The 22,021-nt window shown below is 53.7% G+C and overlaps 1 protein-coding gene across 1 annotated transcript; it reads left to right on the top strand.

Moving 5' to 3' along the window:
* Window positions 1-145: 145 nt before the first annotated feature.
* Window positions 146-21,285, top strand: TKT (transketolase). Its single transcript, XM_001368841.5, has 14 exons — window positions 146-1,738; window positions 9,604-9,721; window positions 10,033-10,146; window positions 10,936-11,033; window positions 13,877-14,068; window positions 14,364-14,494; window positions 15,690-15,883; window positions 16,657-16,821; window positions 17,675-17,831; window positions 18,546-18,676; window positions 18,888-18,971; window positions 19,096-19,189; window positions 20,292-20,414; window positions 21,026-21,285. Exons 1-14 carry the CDS (start codon window positions 1,632-1,634, stop codon window positions 21,202-21,204), a joined length of 1,887 nt encoding a protein of 628 aa, XP_001368878.1. The 5' UTR covers window positions 146-1,631; the 3' UTR covers window positions 21,205-21,285.
* Window positions 21,286-22,021: the final 736 nt, after the last annotated feature.

The raw sequence follows: 22,021 nt of genomic DNA, 5'->3' as shown, positions 1-22,021 counted from the left end.
TAGAGTTCAGGAGAGTTGGTGAATTAAAAAAAAAATTGTTCATTGGGGGGCAACTGGGTGGCACAGCGGATGGAGAGTTAGGCTTAGAGATGGGATGTCCTGGGTTCAAGTCTGATCTAGCTGGGTGACCCTGGAGAAGTCACTTAACTCCCATTGCCTAGCCCTTACTGCTCTTCTCCCTTGGACTCAATACACCCCGTCGATTCTAAGACAGAAGGGAAGGATTTGAAACAAAACTCTGTGCATTGTATTTCCGTATTCTGGGTTATGCATTCAGAAATCTGATTCGGAGCAGGTTCATCCAGGGCTTTCTTAACCCCCAAACCTCGGGGATCCCTGGCCCTAGTACACTCGGTTTGTTGGGGCGGGACGGAGTGGCTCCTCGAGTGGCCCAGGGCGATCACTCCCCCTCTCTGGAGCTCAGTTTCCCACTCAGGAAAAGAGACCCCGCGCTGTTTCGGAGTCTGTTCAAGTCGGACAGCCGCGGAGAGGAAGGCCGAGCCCTGGCGCTGACCGCCTCCTCCACCAGGGTTCGTAAAGCCACCATGAAAATCTGGTTAATGCACCGTGCAAAGTGGGATCGGGTCAGCTGGGCCGCTGCCGCCGCCTCCTGGAAGCCGGCCAGGGAAAGCTTATTCACTCCTCGGAAGCGGGAGAGCCAGCCCTACCTACAGCCCGTGGGGGGTGGGAGGAGAGGGAGGGGGAGCCTTTCAAGTTCTGGCTCTCCAAATCCTCGTTTTTCTGGCCTGGGAATCCGAGGCCCAGAGGGCTTAGCCGAGACCTCAGCTAACCAATGGGGGAGCGGGATTCCAATAGCGCCACCGCCGCTGCCGCCTGTAGACTCCCTAAGTGACGGGAGGCGGCTACTTCGCTTCTTAAACTAGGAGTTCACGTTTTCAAACACTGACCTGGTCGGAGGGTTTTATCCCTCCTTTCCACAGGACTTTCTTGTCTCGCTGGAGACTCGGAGCCCCCGAGAGAGAGTTCAAGCACTAACATACCCATTTAACAGAGGAGGAAAACCAAGACCGTGCGGTTGTACGTTCACTCGCACAGAGTAAGTTCATTAAAAAGAGAGAGCGAGAGGGTTAGCCTGGGAGGTTTCCGGAGGCCCCTCCGGGTAGCGGTCCGGGAGCTCCAGGGGCTGCAGACGGCAATTCTGCGCCTCTCCTGCCACCCACACTTGAAAGGAGGCAAGCAGGCTCGGTGGGGGCAAAGGAAGGAGTAGCGGCGGTCCGAGCTCCGGCCTAGCCCACGGTGGGGCCACTTAAAGGCCGCACACTCTCTGGCCTCCCTGGGCCGCGGTTTGCCCCCAGGGTACGAAGCCCCGGCTGGTGTCCAAGGTGCTGGCCACTCTCCAGCCAGGCAGGTAGGTAGGACGGAGGGCAAAGACCGCCGCCCTGCCTGTGGGCAGGCCCAAAGTCCCGCGCTGTCCCGTCCCCGCCCCCTCCGCTCCTTTGGCTCCTCCTCTCCCTCCTCCCTGGCCCCTCCCGCAGGTAGGTCAGTCATAAGAGGGCGCCCGGGGCTGGCACTCGTCCTCTTCCTCCTTCTGCTGCCTTGGAGCCCCTTCTCCTGTCGCCCCGCTGTTGCTGCTGCCGCCCCCGGCCCCGAAGTCGAGCCCTACCTTAGCCATGGAGGATTACCACAAGCCCGACCAGCAGAAGCTGCAGGCACTCAAAGACACAGCCAACCGGCTGCGCATCCTCTCCATCCAGGCCACCACGGCCGCCGGCTCGGGGTAAGTCTGGGAACCGGGGGTGGGGGGTGTGGAGCGCGTGAGGGCACTCACGGCTAGGGGGCAGAGCGGGCTGCCGGCAGTGCTCAGCGCCGGAGGGGAGGGCTGCCTGGAGGCGCGGGCTCCTGGCGGTGGGACAGCGGGGCTGCAGAGGTCCCTTTCGGGCTGAGAGTGGGCATCGGGACCCCGGCCCCAGGAGGGGAAGGCTGGAGGTGCGGGCCGCAGCTCCTGCAGCAGCCGAACCCGGCGCCGGCCTGGGGAACGAGGGGTGTGTGCAGTGCGGAGAGAGTAGTGGATCTCAGTGCGTGCGCCCTTGTGGCCATGCTAGCCCGGCCCAGCAGGCTTTCCGGGTTCCGGGGCCTTCCCGAGGCTCCTCTCCCCGCCCGGAACCCGAAGCGGACTCCGCCCATCCAGGGGCCAAGTCCCGGGGGTAGCCGGGCACGGTGGCTTGACCTGGGCTTGCGGGCGGGTACTTCGAGTCCAGGGAGGGGGCGGGGATGGGGAAGGGACTCTTCCTCCCCTCCCTCCACCCGACCTCGGCCGATCCCCGCAGCCCTGAGGCTCCGCGCAGGGCTGCGTGCTCCCAGCCGGGGTCTGGGGTGAGGGGAGACGGAGCTGGGGCGCTCCCCCGGCTCGGTGCGGTCCGTTGGGCGGGAGGTTGGAGGTGGCGGAGAAGAGGCAGAAAGTCAGCGGCCGTTCCCTGGCAGGAAAGTTGCTGGGCGATGAGGGGTCAGGCAGGGCTCTGCCCGTGGGATGGGCTCACGCTGGGCGCAGAAAACTATCCAGTTCCTCAGTGGGGAAACTGCACTTCTCCGGATCTAGACCGCAGGTTAGGCGTGAGGAGTTGGAGATCCTTTGGGAGGAGCGCCAGAGAGCACGCGACCCCCCAGCTCTTCTAGCCAGTGACTGAGGCAGGGACTTCCTGCTTCTAAATGGGAATCTGCCTTGGCTCGCAGTCCCGCCCGGTGTGGGTCCTTCCGCTAGTCTCACAAACTCTTTGTGAGAGTCGGAGTGGGCGAGAACTAGGTCTGATACCAAGGGTCTGAGTTCAAGTGCCTCCTGCAGACTTTTACTGTGGCCCTACTGTGTGCTGGCCCTGGAGAAGGAGGGGTGGGAACTCAGCGGGGCTGATAACTAACCGTCTTTCTGTGTCCTGGGGCCTCTGGAGCAGCCCCGGGAGGGGAATGGCTATTGTCTCCAGCCTTTAAGAGTGGCCAGGTCACCCAGATGAGGTGGGGGTGGGGCAGCCACGTGGCTGAGTTGGAGACCTTTCGATCTTCACGTTTGGCCCTCCAGAATCTGCTTTCACCCCCTGTATCCATGTGCCATCACAGCCTTAGGCCATCAGCATTTTACAGCTGAGGAAACTGAGGCTCCCAAAGACCAGGTGCCTGGTAGCTGAGAAATGTTGATTGCTGGGGGGGGGGGGTAGGGGGGTTGGGGGAGGTTGCATACAAAGGCCCGGCTATATGATCTTTGACTAAGAGGAGGAAAGAACCTTAAAGTTGCAGGTGAGGAAACAGGTCCAGGCAGATAAAAACCCCATTTCAGAGAGAGGATTCGAACCGATGACCCTTAGATTTCAGAGCCATTCAACCTGTAGTAAATATAGAAGAGAGAATTTGTTGACCTGATCCTCCCAAGTATTTCTTGGGGCAGTTGGGTGGCTCAGTGGATGGAGAGCCAGGTCTAGAGATGGAGGGTCCTGGGTTCAAATCTGGATTCAGACCCTTACTTCGCTTTCTGCCTTGAAGGCTATACATAGCATTGACTCAATACTAAGTAAGTTCAACCACCATGAAGTCTCCTTCCCCCTCCAGCCCTGGTCTTTGTCCTTCTGTAGCTTGAGTCCGCCAGAACCCGCCCCCCGAGGGCCCAGAGAAGTTCCAGATGACCCCTGGATGCTGGCCTCCGCTGCCCAATTCTAGGTCCCTTTTCCTCACACCCTTTTCTGTTATCTATAAGGCGACGTCGAGGGAGGATGCCCTCCGTCGGGTCTGATTATCCACAGAATTCCTTACGAGCCCATTCCCGGGAGAGAGAGGCGGCCCGGGGCTGAGTAGTTCATTTATGCGCTAGGCCCACCTGAGAATCTAAGATGTCCTCTTAAGGTTAACTCTTGCCCAGACGGCGGGAAAAAAAAGCCCTCCAATGCAGCAGGTCTAATGTAGGAAACAATGGCTGGACTGGGAGTCGGAGACCTGGCTTCGAGATTGGTGGTCTGGGACTTTTCTTAGCTGTATGACCTTGGATAAGTCACTGAACCTCTGAGCCTCAGGTAACTTTTTTAAACTTTAGTTTATTTCAATAACAAATTTCCACCGAAAGTTTCGGAAAGTTATAGGATCCTTGTCCCTCCCACCCCCTTCTGTCCAGGGGCCGACCAGGGATCCCATCCCTGCGACTAAGGTCTAGATTAGGCGCTCCGCATCCGAGAAATGGGCTTGGGAAGCCTGAAGGAACGGAGCTGGGTTTCAGTTCTGCCTCCGCACTGACTTTCTTTGATCCCGCGGCCCTTCCGGTGAACTTCTCCGGATCTAGACCGCAGGTTAGGCGTGAGGAGTTGGAGATCCTTTGGGAGGAGCGCCAGAGAGCACGCGACCCCCCAGCTCAGTGACTGAGGCAGGGACTTGCTGCTTCTAAATGGGAATCTGCCTTGGCTCGCCGTCCCGCCCGGTGTAGGTCCTTCCGCTGGGGAGGGATGGACCAGACCGGCCTTTGTTCTGGCCTCGGGCTGGGATTTCAGGCCGGGGCTTCTGCATTCCTCTGGTGAAAACCGATTAGCATCCGAAAGATGTGGCCCCTCCGGGCTGAAGCGCGAGTGAAAAGAGCACGTGGCCTAGCTGCTCCTAGGCTCCCCCCCCCCCCCCATCCGGGAATGAGAATTGAATTTCCCTGTGGGGGAGGGGGATGAAACGAGGGAGATTCCTCTTTGACCCTGTGATCCTAGAGAGAAGGGCCAATCCGCTTTGGGCTGGGTGATTTGGGGCTTCTATGAAAGGCCGTCCCTGCCTTTTTTTTTTTAACCCTTACCTTTCGTCTAATACTGTGGATTGGTTCCTAGGCAGAAGAGTGGTACGGGCTAGGGGGTGAAGTGACTTGCCCAGGGTCACCTAGCCGGGAAGTGTCTGAGGCCAGGACCTAGGAACCCAGGACCTCCCGTCCCCAGGCCTGGTGAGACACCTACTACCCCTTTACTGTTCATTTTTAACCAATACCATTCAGAGTATACCTGCTTTGTTGTATAGCTGCTTTAAGTTTCCTTGTAAGCTAAGCCTCTAAATTGGCTTTTTTAGTTAAAAAGTTTAGTTTTTTAGTTAGTTTTTAGTTACAGATAAGGAAACTGAGGCACAAACAGGTTAAGTAACTTGCCAAAGGCGACACAGCGAATGTCAGAGATTGGATGGACCTCCCTAGGGCCACCTAGCTGCAGATTGTGTATCTATAGTGCTTTGGGGCTTGGGAGAAAAGGTCCCATTGTGGGGCCTCTACCTGTGCAGAAGGGCACCTCTGCATAGATTTAGAGTTGGAAGGGCCCTCAAGTCCAGACCCTCATTTTACAGGTGATGAAAGAGACCTACAATCACTGACTTAATTGCCCAAGATCTCAGGAGTATTAGGAGCAGGATTTGAACCCAGATCTTCCAGAATTCCCTACAGTACTCCTGTTCTGTAACAGTCTGGGGCACCAAGAAGTTAAGGCAAACCCGTCAAAGGCAGGATTTGAATCGGGGTCTTCTTGGTTCTAACATCTCTGACCACCACATCATGCTTCCTCTCTTGAATCTGGGGATGTAAAGACAAAGAAACTGTTTCAGCCCTCAGTGGGCCCTTCTGCTGGGGGATACAGTATGGCAGATGAGGGAATACAAGTCAATACAAAGTAACCTCCCATCCTGCCTCAGGCAGCCAAGTGCTGAAAGGAATTTTAATTGGCATTAACAACCCCAGTGAAACCAGGTTTCACAGTTTCCCCAAATCAGTGATCAACAAACTTTAAGTGCCTACTATGTGCACAGGGTCAGGGATCCCAAATCAACAGAGGGAAACAGTTGTAACTAGGGAGACCAAGAAGCAGGGAAAAGAACCTCTGAGTTCCTTTTAAGCCTTTACTATACTAAGTAATGAATGGCAAAGGCTGGACAATGGGGGGGGGGGGAAGTGACTTTTCCAGGGTCACATAGCTAAGAAGTGTCACTTTTAAACCCAGGACCTCCCGTTCTAGCCCTGGTGGTAAAGATCCTCCCTCCCCCCCAAAGGGAAGGAAAAGCTGATTTCAGAGTGTAGTGAAACTAGGCTTGGTGATTTGGTCATTTTGGCTGCTCCCTACTGGATGGAACAGCGCAGCGCAGCGCAGCGCAGGCTTGTTCTCTGCAGCCACAGCTCCCTCTTACTGCTTTGGGTTGAATGCTGGGAGCACTGAGTGGGGAGAAATGTGCCAAGCAGGGCTCAACGCCTGGGTGTTTGCCCCCTTCCCACAGGTTTCAGCCCAGCCAGTGAGGCCTATTCCTGGGCCCTTCCGAATGGGACCCTGCCATGCTTTTGGCCTGCACTCCATACACTGGCTCTTCACCTTCAGGGCTTGGCTTAGCTCAGGCTGCCTCCCTGCCTCCCACCAGACTAGAGGCCCCCCTGCCCTTGGTCCTGGACTAGCTAGCTAGGAAGGAGGGTGTGAGCCTCAGTTTACTGATCTGTAAAAGATGAAAGTGGGCTGCGCTGGGTGGTTTCTAAGGCTCTTCCAGCGAGGCTGACTGCCTCATTCTTTGACTCTTGCTGAGCTTGTGCTGCTCCTGAGGCTCAGCCCAGCCCAGCCGTCCGGCGGGCTCCCCGACTCCAAGTGAGGGAAAGGTGAACTTGCCCAGATTTTATCGGTGAGAGTGTGGATGGAGCGTGCTGCCCCAGAGTGACTGGATTGTTTCAATGGCCATTGGCCAGGCCTTGGATCTGAATAGGGTGTACCAGGGAGTGTGGGTCATCCTGCCTGTTCCCCACCACTGGGAGCAACAGCTGGCACGAACCCATCTGGAAGCCCAGCTCCAAAGCTTGGAGGCTCTCCTCAGCAACTCCATGGGCCTGGGGCCGGCCCGCTCAGGACTTTGCCTGCTTCTGCTCCTGGGACGTGCGGGACTGAGGGAGGAAGGAGGAGTCCAAAGCCCCCCCCCCCCTTCCCCTGGGAGCTCCAAGTGCTCTTTTTCTGTCTTCCAGGAGCTCAGGAGACATGGGAGTGCTGAAGTGCCTTCAGCAGAGAGGGGGGAATAGGCGAGAATGAGCTCCAGCTGGGGCAAGAGAAAGAGATCCCTGTTCAGGATTGGGGGCCTGACTGGGGAGCCCTTATCCTTGGCCTTCTGGGAGCCTTAGTTTCCTCCTTTGCCAAATAAGAGGCTCCCTGACCACTAAGGTTCTTTAAATGTGAGGTGCTGGGTGGGGGCCTGGGACCCACCTTGTGCTGGAGAGACCAGGGTGTGAGCAACCCAATAGCCCTCTTCTGGGTGCTTTCCTAGGGCCCTCCCCCCCCCCCCCCCCCCAGCCCTTCCCTGACCAGGGCAGGCACCAGGGTTTCCTCTCTTACTTTCTTGCTTAAGTGAATGGGGCTGGATTTGCAGAACAGATGCCAACGCAATACCTTATGCAAGTGATATGTGGGCTAACTGGTCTGAGTTTCCTCCTTCGAGCTCTCCGGTAACTTCTGCCCGTCTTATGAAGTAATGGGATAGTTCCTTCTGCCTGCTGTCAATCAGCTGGCTGAATGTCCTTGGATGAGTCCCTTTAATGCTCCCGCCTCCCTTTCAGAATTTGAAGCCGGGGCTTTGACTCAATGCTCTCCAACCCAAAGGGTCAAAGATGGGAGTAGGTTCCTCTGCCTCCCTCCTTTAGGTGTTTGAAGGATGGACCTCTGGGGAATCCCTTGGGGCTCCTTCCTAGTGGACCTGATCAGGATGGATTGAAGACATCTGGGCAATTTCCAAGGGGGAGGCTGTGCACTTAGAGATGGGAGCTGTTTCTGGGACACAATTCATATTGTCCTGGTTCTTTGTGTCCCATCCTGTAGGGGGTTATTTGTAGTTTTCCCTTTGCTGGCTTTGACAACGCCTTCCTTGAAGGCACATGCCGAGTGGCACAGTGGATGGAGGACAGACCTGAATTCAAATCCTCCCCACATTTGCTGGATTTGTGAGCCCGGGTCTTGGCCACTCTCCTCATCTCTAAAATGAGGGAAGATGGGCTCAGTGGCCCCAAAAGCCCTTTCAGCTCTTAGTCTCTATGGTCTTTCCCCCGGAGAGGAGAAAGATGGAGGGGAGCAGACAGGGCAGGATCTGATGCTTTCCTTGTTTCCCTTGGAGAATTTTTAGGAATGCTGTCAAGTACAAAGATGGGGGGGTCCACACCACAGGGGGGTCCACACCACACGGGTTATAAACAACTGGCTGCTGTGCCAAGTTGAATTCTGAGCCTGGCTTGAATTATCCCACACCCTGGTGCGGGGACTCCTGCTTGGTTTTGTGGGTGTATATGTATGTGGACACGTGGACGTGTGTGCATTAGGGGGTTAAAGCTGGGAAAAGTGCCTTCGGAGTCGCAGAATTTCACTGCACTGCGCATTTACTCTTTCAGGTTAAGTCTATTCCCCCCAAGACCAGGAATACCTGGACATGGTGAAGTATGAAGTGCCAGCCTTAAACACGCATGTGCTTTGGTTTTGACAGTGTCACCCCACTAATACCTGTCTGAGCTGTTGGGATTCTGTGGGGAGACCGGGGGAAGGCGAAGGGCCTCCAGATACAGAGGGAAGCTGTTCCAGGTGTTCTGAGGAAGGAGGTGCCATTTCCCCAGATGTGGATGCTCTTAGGAGGAAATGAGTGCCATTTCCCCCAGTGGGCCAGCCCAGTGCTAACACGCATGGAGAGTGGGGGCCTGCCCTGTGCCCTGTGTGCCGTGTGCCGTGTGCTGTGCTCAGGACCAAATGCCGCTATGGGGAGTTGGGGAGACTAGTAGAGTCAATGCTGGAGGAATCCTCAAGACCCGAATAAGGCTGAGGACAGAACTTGGGACCCCTAAAGCCCAGGTTGCTGCTCTCTATGGGGCGGGTCTCTGACTTGGTTTTCCATTGCGTCCAGGCTACCTGAGAGGGGAGAATCAGGCTCTCCCTGTAGCCTTCCCTCCACTTCCTCCTCCAAAAGCAAGGGATAGCCTAGAAAGGAGTCTTCCTTTGAGGTCAATGGATTCCCATCCTTTTGAGGTTCTCCCTCCCTCCATCCCTCCCAGTTCTGCCAGGCTCCACAGCATGTCCTTCAAGCCCTGTGGGGAGAAGTGGCACCTGATTGCGGTTCGGGGTGGTGGGGGAGATGCTGATTTCCCTGGGCCCCTCCTTTTGGCCTCTCACATCCTGCCTGACCATTGGCCCCTTCTGCCCCTTCTTCCTTGGTATTTTGAATCACTCTCCTCCCTCCCCATCCTACTTACAGGAAGGGCTCCATCCCCCCCCCCCCCCAAGTGTGCAAAGGGCCCCACCTGTGAGAATCTGCTCTCTGCTGTCTGTAATGGCTGCATTTTCCTCTCTGGTCCTCCCCACCAGAGCCAGGCCTTAACACAGTATATAGTCTCTACAGTATATGAACGTGATGGACATCCCGTGGCTCACCTCTTGGGTCCCTCCTGGGGCTCTGTGGAATCCGGCCCCCTGGCTTTGGGCCCATGGGCGGCCTGAGAGTAGATCTATTTAGCTGGCCACCTTTACGGGGTCACTGGGGCTCCCCTGATGAGCTCAGGCAGGTGATCTCCACCATGGGCCAAGCTTTCCAAGGACAGCTCTGGGCTGGGCAGCAGGGGAGCACTCGGTGACCTCAGTGTCTTGTGTCCTTGGTCCCCAGCCATCCCACATCATGCTGCAGCGCGGCCGAGATCATGGCAGTCCTCTTCTTCCACACCATGAAGTACAAACCACAGGACCCCCGGGACTCCAGCAATGATCGCTTTGTGCTCTCCAAGGTGAGCTCCCCCAACATCCCTTTCCCTACGGTCATTCCCCTCAGGAGGCTACTCTGGTCTGGTCAGAATAGTCCCAGGAAGCCCTGAGTTCAAGCTGGCCTCTTGCCAAGGGAAGAGTGTAGCAGTGACTCAGTTGGGCCAGGATTGACTCCTTGGCTGACCTGCCCTTCTCCGGGTGAAGTCAAAGGCATGCAGAGGCTCTTCCCTTAGCCCTGAGGGGCCCCTGCCACCAGGGGAGCCCTCCTTCCCTCTTCCTCTCTTTCTCCCTCTCCCCGTCCCACTCCTTGGCTCATCCATTCTCATTCCTCCAGGGTCATGCGGCTCCCATCCTCTATGCTGTCTGGGCTGAGGCTGGCTTCGTGCCAGAGGCTGAGCTGGTGAACTTGAGGAAGATCAGCTCCATGCTAGATGGCCACCCAGTGCCGGTGAGTGTGTAGGGCAGGAGGGCATGGGGTGGGTGGTGAGTCACCTAGTGACTTCTGGTGAAATGCCCCATTTCCCAAGATGTGCTCTGGCCTCCCTCCAAGACACAGTGAAGCAAGCTGGTTTGGGCTTAGAACCTGACAAACTCAGGCATATCAGAGAATGATATAAGGGGGCAGCTGGGTGGCTCAGTGGATGGAGAGCCAGGCCCAGAGATGGGAGGTCCTGGGTCAAATCTGACCTCAGACACTTCCTAGCTGAGTGACCCTGGGCAAGTCACTTGGCCCCCATAGCCCAGCTTTACCACTCTTCTGCCTTAGAACCAATTCACAACGTTGATTCTAAGATGAAGGTGAAGAAAGAGAGGAAGGGTGGAAAGAAGGAATAGTGGAAGCGGAGATAGCCTTGGAGTTACAAAGAATTGATGCCAATCCCACCTCTGAGACTGACTGAGGACTACAAGTTACAGTCTAGATGTTGCCCTCTTATAATCCGTGCTGGGAGAGGGAGCCTCCTCTTCCCCTCCCTCCATGGATTTGGATGAAAACAAAGGCCAAATGCCATCTGGCGCCACGTGGATCAGCCTGTGGTGCTGCTTGGGGTCCCCCCAGCTTGTGAAGTGATGGGTATCCAGCCCAGCTTTGGTCTGGGACCCATCTCGTCCAAGATGGGCACCCAGCAGGCATCTGGTCCAACCAAAGCCCATTCCAGGCCCAGTGCCCTTCTTACTGCACCTCACTGTCTCTCTCTACCCCTGCTGATAACCCACCTGTTGCCTTTGCTCATTGTAGAAACAAGCCTTTACAGATGTGGCTACGGGCTCCCTGGGCCAAGGGCTTGGAGCAGCTTGTGGAATGGCCTACACAGGCAAATACTTCGACAAAGCCAGGTAATGCTCCAGAGAAATCCTAGACTTCTTATCATGGTCCTTTGACTAATCCTCTGTAAAATAATACGAGCTCTGCTACTTGCTAATCTTGGCAAAGATACTGTAGGGGTTGCTCTTTCTTTCTCCAGCTCGTTTACAGCTGAGGAAACTGAGGCAAACAGGGTGAAGTGACTGGCCCAGGTTTACACAGCTAGGAAATTTCTGAGATGAGTCTTCTGGGCTCTGAGTGATTGACTAGCTAGCATAAAGTACCTGCAGAATCATGGCGCCCTCTGCCTAGTGTAAGTGGTCTAGGGTGACCAGGAAGACCTGGGCTGTCCTGCCTCTGGGGCCATTAGCTGGTACGGTCACAGGCTAGGGAGTCCTTGTCCAATGGCATCCTTGGAAAGGTGACTAACTGGAGTGGTTCCCTATGGGGGAAAATGGAGACTGAACTTGAGGATGAACCAGTAGCCCTTGGTCTTGATCCTGAGAGTTCTTTGGGAGAAGAGACTGTTCCATTCAAGACTAAGAGCTGGCAGGGACCATACCCATCCTCTGGCTCTAGGCCTGGAGAGATGGGGATGATGGTGATGGAAGGGCCAGAGGCCTGGGATCTCTGACTCCCTCCCTGTTCAGCACTTTTCTCATTCAGTTCAGCTAGTGTCCCAGGCACTGAACTAACAAATGGAAACAATGGTGTCTTTGCCTGGGCCCGTAGTGGACCATGTGTATGAGCATGGAAAGTACTGTGAGCATCACATAGTAGGTGCTCAATGAACGGCCCGTAAATGTCGGGTAAATTGAGTCAGTTGGGAGTTTGAGGCCCTGGCAGCTGGATTTGGGCATGCGAGCTTGTATTTGTGGAGCCCTGCTCTTCTCTGCCCATTCACTGCTAGAAGATGGCTGTATTTGACACCTAATCATACTCTCTCAGGAAGTAACTTCCCCATGGTTGGGGGCTGCTGTGTGTCTGTCTGCTCACTGATTCTCAAGCACAAAATGGCGGTCAGTGGGCCAGACCTAGGATTGCCCCTGGGCCTAGAGGCTTCCCAGTACATCTTGACCCTTACCAACTGCCCTGGGCTGACTCTCTCTGGGAATTACTTCTACACTCCATGGGTGAATGAATGCCTCCAAGGAAGGTGGCCCATGTGGAAAGGGCAGTCATGCCCAGGAGTTAGGGCCAGCAGAAGCTTGGAGAATCCTGGCTAGCTTCTGATCAAGAGGGCCTTCGGTGCTGATTTAGGGGGCCCAGTGGGCTGTTTTCCACATAGCATTTCAGGGTAACTGAGGTCCCCCATGAGGCCACTTTGTCTTTCTCTGTCTGCCCTCTCTCTGGGGTGAGCCATGTTCTTTGGGGAGGGGGGAATCGGCAGCTGTCTGCAGGGTGTCTGAGCAGGGCTGGAACCAGGTTGGTTGCCTCCTTCAGCCCCCCTTTACCCTGAACTCACTGCTTATTGTCAAGGCCACTCACTGCTAGGATTCTTGGGAAATGGATTGGGGATAACTGAGGCCCTTCCAGATAAGTGAGGCCAAGCTGTTACCCCAGGTTTCCTGCAGCACTGGGCCACAGGGGAGGATTAGACACTTTTCCTGCCTGTTTAGGCTTGTGCCTGCAGCCTGGATCCAGGTGACTGAGAAAAGAGAAAGTGCTGATGGGAGCTCTGAAGTTCCCTAGAATGAGGAACACACCCAAGAGGAAATTGGTCCCTGACAGGGCCATCAATGTTGCTGAATCACTGTGACTGTTAAAAGGGATGTGTCTCACCATGGGCTATGCTCAGCTAGGGTCAAAGCAGGGCCTTCACAGACCTTGACAGGGCTCCTTTGCCTGGGACCTGGGTTCTAATCCTTGTTCTTCCATGAACTGTTTGCGACCACTAATTGAGCTTGGCCTCAGTTTCTTCATCTGTAAAATGAGGAGATAGGACTAGATCCTGGGGTCCTGAGGCCCCTCCTGGCACTTCTGATTCTGGGTATTAGAAACAGGAGAAAAACTGAATGGAGTTACTGTCACGCCTATTAGAAACAGTGTGGCCCAGCAGTTAGAGAAGAAGCTTGGTACCACAAAGACCTGTGTTTGAGCTCTGCATCGAGCCATAATGTTGGGTGGCCCTGGGCAGGTAGGTGATCTCCGGATTTTGTCTCAGGCTGCTCACGGCCTCTTTAAGTCCTCGGTCCTTCATGGAATGAAGGAAATAGCTGGGCTGCTTTCTGGTAGAGCTTCCTGTTCCTCCCTGGCCAGACATACCATCAATTCCTCAGTTGCCTCAAGGGCAGAAGCAAGAGCCTAGCTTTAGTTCTTTTGGGTTCCGGACTCATTGCCTCTCCCCTCAAGATCCTTCTCCCCAGACTCATTCAGTGCCTCCAGGGACTCCCCTTTCAGGGTTCCTTGACTCCTTGGAGACACAGGGGGCCCCTGGGGTCTCCAATCTTATTTCCCATGAGGCCACTCAGCTATGAAATGAGATGGGACTGGACACTGAGGCACACATCACTGGGTCCAGGCAAACTGGTTTACACTGTACTTTCCCACCTCTGTGCTTTTGTGGCTAGATTCCCTTGTGGTCCCCGAGGACTAGTCGAGCCAGATTTCTTCTGGCTGGGGAGTCCCTACGTTGGTGTTCTGTGACTCGCTGACTTCTTTTCCATATAGAAATGCTGCCCCCGAGGGAAGGCGATGACTTCTCCGGAGTTTTTGATTTCAGTGGGGAAAGTGGGCTGACTCCTGAGTTCCTTCCAACTCTTGTCACTTCCTATGTCCTGGCTGAGTGGCTCTGGATGGAAAGTCATTGGCCTGGCAAAGGAATCCTCTTTCCCCTTTTCCCATTGTGGACATGATGGGGCCTTTTGTTTTTCAGCTACCGGGTCTATTGCCTGCTGGGCGACGGAGAGGTGTCTGAAGGCTCCGTGTGGGAAGCCATGGCCTTCGCAAGTTTCTACAAGTTGAACAACTTGGTGGCCATCTTGGACGTTAACCGGCTGGGCCAGAGTGACCCTGCCCCACTGCAGCACCAAATGGACGTGTACCAGAAGCGATGCGAATCCTTTGGGTGCGTGGGGTCATCTGCTGGGGGTGGGGGTTGGGGACCCATTGATTCCATCACTTTCTGTTGTGAAGATTTTAGTTTCCCCCCAATTACATGGAAAAAATTTCCAGCATTTAAGAAAAAATGGGAAAATGTTCCCTCTTCCTCTGGGCCCAGAGGGCCCAGCAGTCTGATACACCCTCCGATTAGAGCCTTCTGGACCCTCCACACGGAGGGGTGGGGCTCAGGCCCAGGGAGCCCCTTGTCTGAGGGTCCTCGCCAGAGTTGCATCATGGCTCTGCCCTTTGTGCTCTTGCAGATGGAATTCCATCGTGGTGGATGGACACAGTGTGGAGGAGCTCTGCAAAGCCTTCGAGCAAGGCTTCGACCAGAGCAAGCAGAAGCCACTGGCTGTCATCGCAAAGACGTACAAGGGCCGAGGGATCTCAGGTGAGGAATGGCAGCTTCGCCCTTGTGCCCGTGGTGCCCACACCCCGGTGTCTCCAGGGAGCCAAGCTTCTCTGAACTCTCTCACTCCATTCTGGAGACGTGGTTGCCTTCTGTAAAATGAAGGGGTTGGATGATACTTTGACCCAGACTAGCCAGGTGGCTCAAATTTGGCTTCAGACTCTTCCTAGCTGTGTGACCTTGGACAAGTCACTTTAACCCCAGTTGCATAGCCCTTTGATGCTTCAATTTGATGCCAATAGGGAGTGTCCTGCCCTGAGGTGCCAATCTCAGCTCAGCTCCTTGGCAGCATCCTCTTGGCTACAACTGATAACATTTCCCTTTCTCATTTGTGAGAGCATTTTGGAGACTTGGCATTCCCCACCTCAGCAGAGCCCACGGCACCCAGAAAAGGCTCTGCCCTCCCCTACACACTAAAGGCTTCTTTTTATAATTTTTATTTATAAAAACCTTCACCTTCTGTTCTAGAATCATATTGGGTCCAAGGAAGAAGAATGGCAAGGGCTAGGCAATGGAGGTTAAGTGACTTTCCCAGGGTCACCCAGCTGGGAAGTGTCTGAGGCCACATTTGAACCCAGGACCTCCTGTCTCTGGGCCTGACTCAATCCACTGAGCCACCCAGCTGCCCCCACCAAGAGCTTTTAATCCATTCAGATGGTCCAGGCTGGAAGTGCCTGGTTTGGAGGCTGACCCCCCCCCCCCCCTTCATTTTTGTCTTCTCTGCCCCACAAAGCAGCCCCATAGTGAGTACTGTTTGGGTGACTGGCTGTGTCATGAGCTGTCTTCTCCACAAGGGTTCCTTGGCTCTCTGAGGCAGGCACTCAGTGCTCTTCTGGCCTACAACTCTTCTTCTTCCCTCAATGGAATGCTCTCATCCATCAAATTCCCAGCTCTGGGTTCCCAATGATTTGGGTGGATGGAGCTGACAATGGCACACTTTTCTGTGCGGCTTTATAGTACAAAGTCCCATTCTGGCAAAAATCCTGGCAAAGGAGGTAGAAACTGAAACTCAGCTGAATTGACTTAGTCAGGACCCACCATCACATAGCTGGTAAGAGCAGTGCTCTTTCTGGTCCCCCAAGCTTGCCTTACCTCCCCATGAGCTTTGTGGGGCAGATGAGAGCCTCCACTGTGCTTTGTCTCACTGTTTCCTCTCATTTTGGTTTTCCTACCACAGGAGTGGAAGACAAGGAGTCTTGGCATGGGAAGCCCCTTCCCAAAAACATGGCGGAACAGGCCATTGAGGAAATCCAAAGCCTAATCCAAAGCCAGAAGAAGATTCCACCAACACTCCCCAAAGAAGATGCTCCCAAAGTTAACATCACCAACATCCGGATGCCATCTCCTCCAAATTACAAAATTGGAGACAAGGTATGAGCGGGAGCCTCATTCATGGGAAGGGAATCCAGAGTTCGAATCTATACACATTCAGAGTGGATATGGCACAACTACCAAGTATGGGAGAGCAAGTCAACTCATTGATAAAGCTGATTCTGTGCCAGTTGGACCCTTGAAATATTCCGTGTTCTTAGGGAGTTTTCGTCCCCCTAGGACAGTTAAAAGTCTTCGAAGAATGATGTAGCCACATTTCTCTCCCTACTGCCATTTAATTTGAATCACTCGCCTCTGATGTGGGCAGAACAGACATTTTGTCCATTTGACCAAACAAGGAAACTGAGGCTCTAGGACATACTATACTGAGAGATTGGGAAGGACCCTGAATTTGGCATCAGGAGAGCTGGCCCTGCCTACTGGATGCCCACTTAAATGATGAATGGATGGATAGTGGAAGGCCCCCTAGCACTGAGCTAGGCACAATGTTAGACAGAAGCTCGCAGTCTGGCAGAGGATAAGACATGTTGTCACTTCTATATGGGAACAAACTCTATCAATCTGCCTGCCGTCATCTACCTGTCAGGTGCCATATGGACCAAATGAGACCTGTAAAAGGTTCTATGCAAACGCCAAGTATTGCCATTCAGTGCCCTTTTTGATTGAGAGCAGTCGCCATGCTTCCCACTTTCCTTGTAGGCAAGATGGAGAAGCGTGCACTGGCACCATTTTTCCTCCTGTGACATTTTTCTGTTACCAAAAGCGGGTGTCCACAGATCATCCAATGTGGATTCTTTCTCTCCTTCTATCAGATGGCCACCCGTAAAGCCTATGGTTTGGCCCTCGTCAAACTGGGCCATGCCAATGACCGAGTGATTGCCCTGGATGGGGACACCAAGAACTCCACCTTTTCAGACTTCTTCAGGAAGGAACATCCCAACCGCTTCATTGAATGTTTCATTGCAGAGCAGAACTTGGTAGGTCTGGGGAAGGGCCTCAGGAGGGAATGGGTTGGGAAGAGGAGGGCCTTCCTGGAGGTCTGGGAAACTGAGGAATAACTGGAGGTGGGAAGGAGAAGCAACAGCCAGCCAATCTTACTCCCCCCTCCCCATGCACATACTACATAAGTAATACATGTATGTGTTGAGTATGTATGACTGATTCTGTTTATGAACACTTCAATGAACTCTAATGGCTTTGGGGGAGACGTTGGAGAATAAAAGTAGGGACGGCTAGGTAGCACAGTGGATAGAGTGCCAGGCCTGGGTTCAAATCTAGTCTTTAGGTACTTCCTAGTTGTGTGACCCTGGGCCAAGTCTCTTAACCCCCATTTCCTAGCCCTTACCTCTCTTTTGCCTTGGAACTGATCACTAATATCTACTCCAAGACAGAAGGTGTGGGTTTAACTTTATTAAAGCTGGAAAGGCCCCATTTATTTCTACTTTTTTTGTCTAGCTATTTCCTAGTCAACAAAAGCAATGACCCTTTAGTGAGATCCAAGCTTGCCTGGATGATACAGGCTGCTTGGGCCTGGGTTTGGGGCTTGTGTCGGTCCATCCCGCCCAATAAGGTCAAAGCCTTTGCCCTGCTGTTGTGAGGTGAATTGAACCTGGAATGCCTAATGGGGAAGGGTGTTGCTCTCCCTCCTGTGCCGGGGAGTGTGGTACGGTATAAAGAACACCCGAGGTCTAATCCTGCTTTTCTCTCTCCTACTTGTGGTCATTTCTTCTGGCTGGATCAGTTGGTAGAGGAGGGCCTGGACGCTGAATCTGAAACCTGTTCTCCGTAGGCTGGCGTAGAATGAATGCCTTTGTCTCTTGTCCTCCTCAGGTGAGCGTCGCTGTGGGCTGTGCCACCCGGGACAGGACCGTGCCATTCTGCAGCACCTTTTCCGCCTTCTTCTCCAGAGCCTTTGACCAGATCCGGATGGCAGCCATTTCAGAAAGCAATATCAACCTGTGTGGTTCCCATTGTGGTGTTTCCATTGGTAAGCCACTTGCCTGGGTTGTCTTTATATTCCAAACCCATCACCTTCTTATCTTGGAATCAGTACTGTGTATTGTTCCAAGGCAGAGTTGTGGGGGGTTAAATGACTTGCTCAGGATCACATAACTTGCAAGAGTTGTAGGTAAAATTTGAACCTGGGACCTTCCATCTCTAGGTCTGAATCTATCCCCGGAGCCACCCAGTTGCCCCTGTAAATAATTGGTGTTTTTTAAACAAGGGCACTACAATAATCAGTAGAGGAAGATTGGGACATGGTATAAAAGGTTAAACAACAGTTGGACATATGAAATGTACTAGGCAATGGGGGTTGAGTGACTTGCCCAGGGTCACACAGTTGGAAAGTGTCTGAGGACACCTAGGGCAAACTCAGAACAGACCAAGGGAACCTTTCACAATCACAGAGGGAGATGAGTTTGGCCTGGCACACTTCATCATGTTGGGCAACCTGCCTTTGCTTAGTGGACCTTGGTAAGCACTGTTTAGTATTCTGAGATTTTTCCATCTCTTCCCCCCATGGTTAAACATGGGTAATGGGATCAATTAAAGAGACCAATAAACCAATGTGGCCTCCTGGGATCTGTATGGAGGGTACAGGTACAAAGAATGCCTTTGGATCTCTTTGGGAGGAAACTGAGAGCACCCAGAAGGAAGGCGGCTCCTGGTGGTTTTTTCAGGCACCCTGTTTCCTTCTCAGGTGAAGACGGTCCTTCTCAGATGGCCCTCGAAGACCTCGCCATGTTCCGGGCCGTTCCCAATGGAACAGTCTTTTACCCAAGTGATGCTGTGTCTACCGAGAAAGCAGTAGAGTTAGCTGCTAACACCAAGGTTGGCCTGGGGTATTCCTTTGCTCCCTTACCAGTGGAAGGGGAGGTCATCAGTTAGCCATGGCAGCTTGGGGATCTGTAGCTAATGCAGTGGTTCCTCCTCAATGGGTAGATCACTGTCCTGCTCACCCGATTTGAAAGCACCAAGACCAGGGGTCCCACCTCCCAGGCTCATCCTATCTTCTGACAGGTTTTCTTTGTCCCCAACTCAGGGCATCTGTTTCATAAGGACCAGCCGCCCAGAGAATGAAGTCATTTACGACAACAATGAAGACTTCAAGATTGGCCAGGCTAAGGTGAGTGCTCTTAACTGGCGTCCTCTCCCCCTCAATAATCCGGGACAGTGTTGGCCGGAAAGGCAGACTTCCAGTCAGCCCAGACCCACTGCTCACCCCAGTCCTGACGTGTTCTGCTTCTCAGGTGGTCCTGAAGAGCAAAGATGACCAGATAACTGTCATTGGAGCTGGAGTGACCCTCCACGAAGCTTTGGCAGCTGCAGAACTGCTGAAGAAAGGTAAGAATGACCCCGGGCCCTCTGGGGCCAGGGAAGTGAAAGATCCTCGCCCCACGGCTAGTGCCCAAAGCACGGGCCTGGATGGTGAACACTGCCCAGTCACGTTGGGACGATCCCCAATTTTGAAGGCATCTGGGAGAAAGCTCACATCTCCAAGAGCAATGGGATGCCAAGTGCCAGAATTGGGAACTGAGGTTGGAGAACTGAACTGCCTGCTGCTCTTGTACCAACTTGGGGAAACTAAATCTGAGCTTGACAGAAGCCAGGCCAGACCAGGAAGAGCCACAGGGATCCCCACCAGGAGGACTGGGTGACAGGGATCAATGAAGATAGTGTGGTAGCATACATTGACTCACCGACATGCACGCATTTGGGTTCCATACAAATTTGTGAAGAAACAGTACAGGGCCCACGTTTGTCCCTCAGGAATAGCTGTCTGACCAGCTCTTTGACTTGAGGCTCCAGGTCCTCTGGGCATTGGAAGCTGACTTAAACCCAGGTTCAAGTAGGTTGACCCACCCAAGATGACACTGCTAGTCAGTGGATGATTTGAACCCTTGTCTGGACCTGTGCCCTCCCTTCCCTGTGTCCGTGTCAGGGCCAGGTTGTCATACAGCCAATGTATCACCTTTGGGGCAGGCACTGCGGGGATACAAAGACTACACACATAATCTCAATTGATCCTCACAAAAACTAGGTACTCATTATTTCCACTTTACAATTGTAGAAACTGAGTCTGAGAGGGACTTGCCCAGGGTCATACGGCTACTATGTGTGTTTGATCTCTGCTTTCAGGCCCAGTCCTCAATCCCTCACATTCCCTGAAAGGCCATGAAGGGATATTCCCTAGTTGTACCCTCAGGGCCTTCCAATGCTGTTAGCCAAGGAGCATTTATTAAGCTCTCTTCTGGGGCAGCCCTTTGCTAGGCTCTAAGATAGTCAATGTCTCCTCCTGGCAGAGGAGCTCTTCTAGAAATGCCCGAAACTGCGTTCTCTCCCTGGGCTTCTGGGAATGCTGATTGGATGAATGGGGGATGCGGAGGAGAGGGGGTGCCGTGCTCTGCCCACTGAGTATTCACCTGCTTCTGTTGTCTGTTTCCAGAGAAGGTGTTTATCCGTGTGATTGACCCCTTTACCATCAAGCCCCTGGATGCGAAACTCATCCTTGAAAACGCTCGTGCAACCAATGGCCGAATTCTGACCGTGGAAGACCATTACTACGAGGGTAAGGCTGCAGCCTTTGGGGTGTGTGTGTGAGGGAGGGATGATCTGGGGTCTGGAGGGCTGGTTGGGAGGGGGAAGGGAGGAATGAAGGATTTTGGGGAGAAGCAGGCCAGAAACTTTGGGAATAGGCAGACTTGGTGGTCCTTGCAGCTAGGTAGTGCAATGGATAGAGTAGAGTGGTGGGCCTGGAGTCAGGAAAATCTGGCCTCTCTCTTTTCTAGGTGGGCAACCCTGGCAAACCACTTTTAGGATCTAGAAAAACCCACATGGATAACAAAGGCCACAACAGGCCTTCTTGCTTTCAGCCCATTCCTGATTATCCCTTGCTAAGGCAATGCTAGAAAACGTCCCCCATTGATGCTGGCTGGTCATGGATTTATTGCTGTTTTCAGTGTGATTGGCTTGGCAGTAACATTAAGAACCAATGGGATCCCAGACAGCACCAGCCGGGGGCCCCCTAGTCCCACCCCCCACCATATGGATCTGGCTCAGTCATTCCCCCCGGCTATGGCTCTGTCCCCTTCCAGACATGGAGAAGAGCAGATTCATTAAGGAATCCCATTGCAAGGTTCCGTTTGGCTGACCTAGGCCATCTCCTTCTATTCTCCCCAGGTGGCATCGGAGAAGCCGTGGCCGGCGTCGTCGTGGGTGAGCCTGGCATCACCCTCACTCGCATGGCGGTCAGCCGCGTCCCAAGAAGTGGGAAGCCAACAGAGCTGCTGAGTATGTTTGAAATCGACCGGGAGGCCATCGCGAAGACCATCAAGGGGATCCTGTCTAAAAAGGCCTGAGCCACGACGGCCACGTTCCTGTAACTTTCGATTTTTCACTTGTTTCTACTGAGGATCAATAAAATAAAAAACATTTTGGAAGCCAGTGGGCCAATGTCTTTGTAACAACCAGCAGCAGCAGCAGCAGCAGTGGAGCTGGCCTTGGTGCTAGCCAGAGCAGCTGGCTGAGGGGAAAGATTCCCTGCCCTTGAGGGTCTCTGAAGGGTGCCGAATCCAGGCCTGGGATGAGGAGTCAATGGAAGATTCGCCCCTCCTCCTCTTTGCTCTTCCAGCTGTGGCCACATCTGGCTCAGGCACCTTGTGTGGAGGAATCAAACCTGCCCCAACAAGGCCATCTTGCTCAGTAGGCCAGAGGGGACTGGGTGAGCCTCAGGAGGGCGAGGAGGGAATAGTGCGTCTCTGTCCTTTTTCTCAGGGCTCCTTTCCCTACTTTGGAAAATGAACTGAACCCAGCTCCCTGTCCTTTCTCAGTGGGGAGAGACTGAAAGCAAGCAAGTTGGGCCTCAGTTTCTCCTTGTACTATAGAGGAAGGGGGGCCCTTCTAGCCCTGGTTCTCTGGTCATTAATCACCAAGTTCTAGGAAAGCCCCCAAAATCATTGACTCAAGGTGCTGAGTCAGGTTTGACACCCAGGTCTGGAGCAGGACCCAAGAATGGCAGACTCCCTCCCTCCAAACCACAAGAAAAGGATTTTATTTGAAGAAGAGTTTTAGGGAGGTGGGTGTAGTGCAGGGCTAAATCAGGTCACCTTGGAGCTGATGGGTAAGCCCAGGGCTTAATAATACCCCCCCCCATCCTCAGATATCCAGACACGCTGA

Source organism: Monodelphis domestica, chromosome 7, assembly GCF_027887165.1.
Source record: "Monodelphis domestica isolate mMonDom1 chromosome 7, mMonDom1.pri, whole genome shotgun sequence".
NCBI classification, from domain to species: Eukaryota; Metazoa; Chordata; class Mammalia; order Didelphimorphia; family Didelphidae; genus Monodelphis; species Monodelphis domestica.
This window is presented reverse-complemented; position numbering and strand designations above follow the sequence as displayed.

Coding starts and splice junctions, on each gene's coding strand:
- TKT (XM_001368841.5), top strand. CDS start 1,632: ATGGAGGATTACCACAAGCCCGACCAGCAGAAGCTGCAGGCACTCAAA. Junction 9,722..10,032: donor ATCGCTTTGTGCTCTCCAAG/GTGAGCTCCCCC, acceptor TCATTCCTCCAG/GGTCATGCGGCTCCCATCCT. Junction 20,415..21,025: donor GGAAGACCATTACTACGAGG/GTAAGGCTGCAG, acceptor TATTCTCCCCAG/GTGGCATCGGAGAAGCCGTG.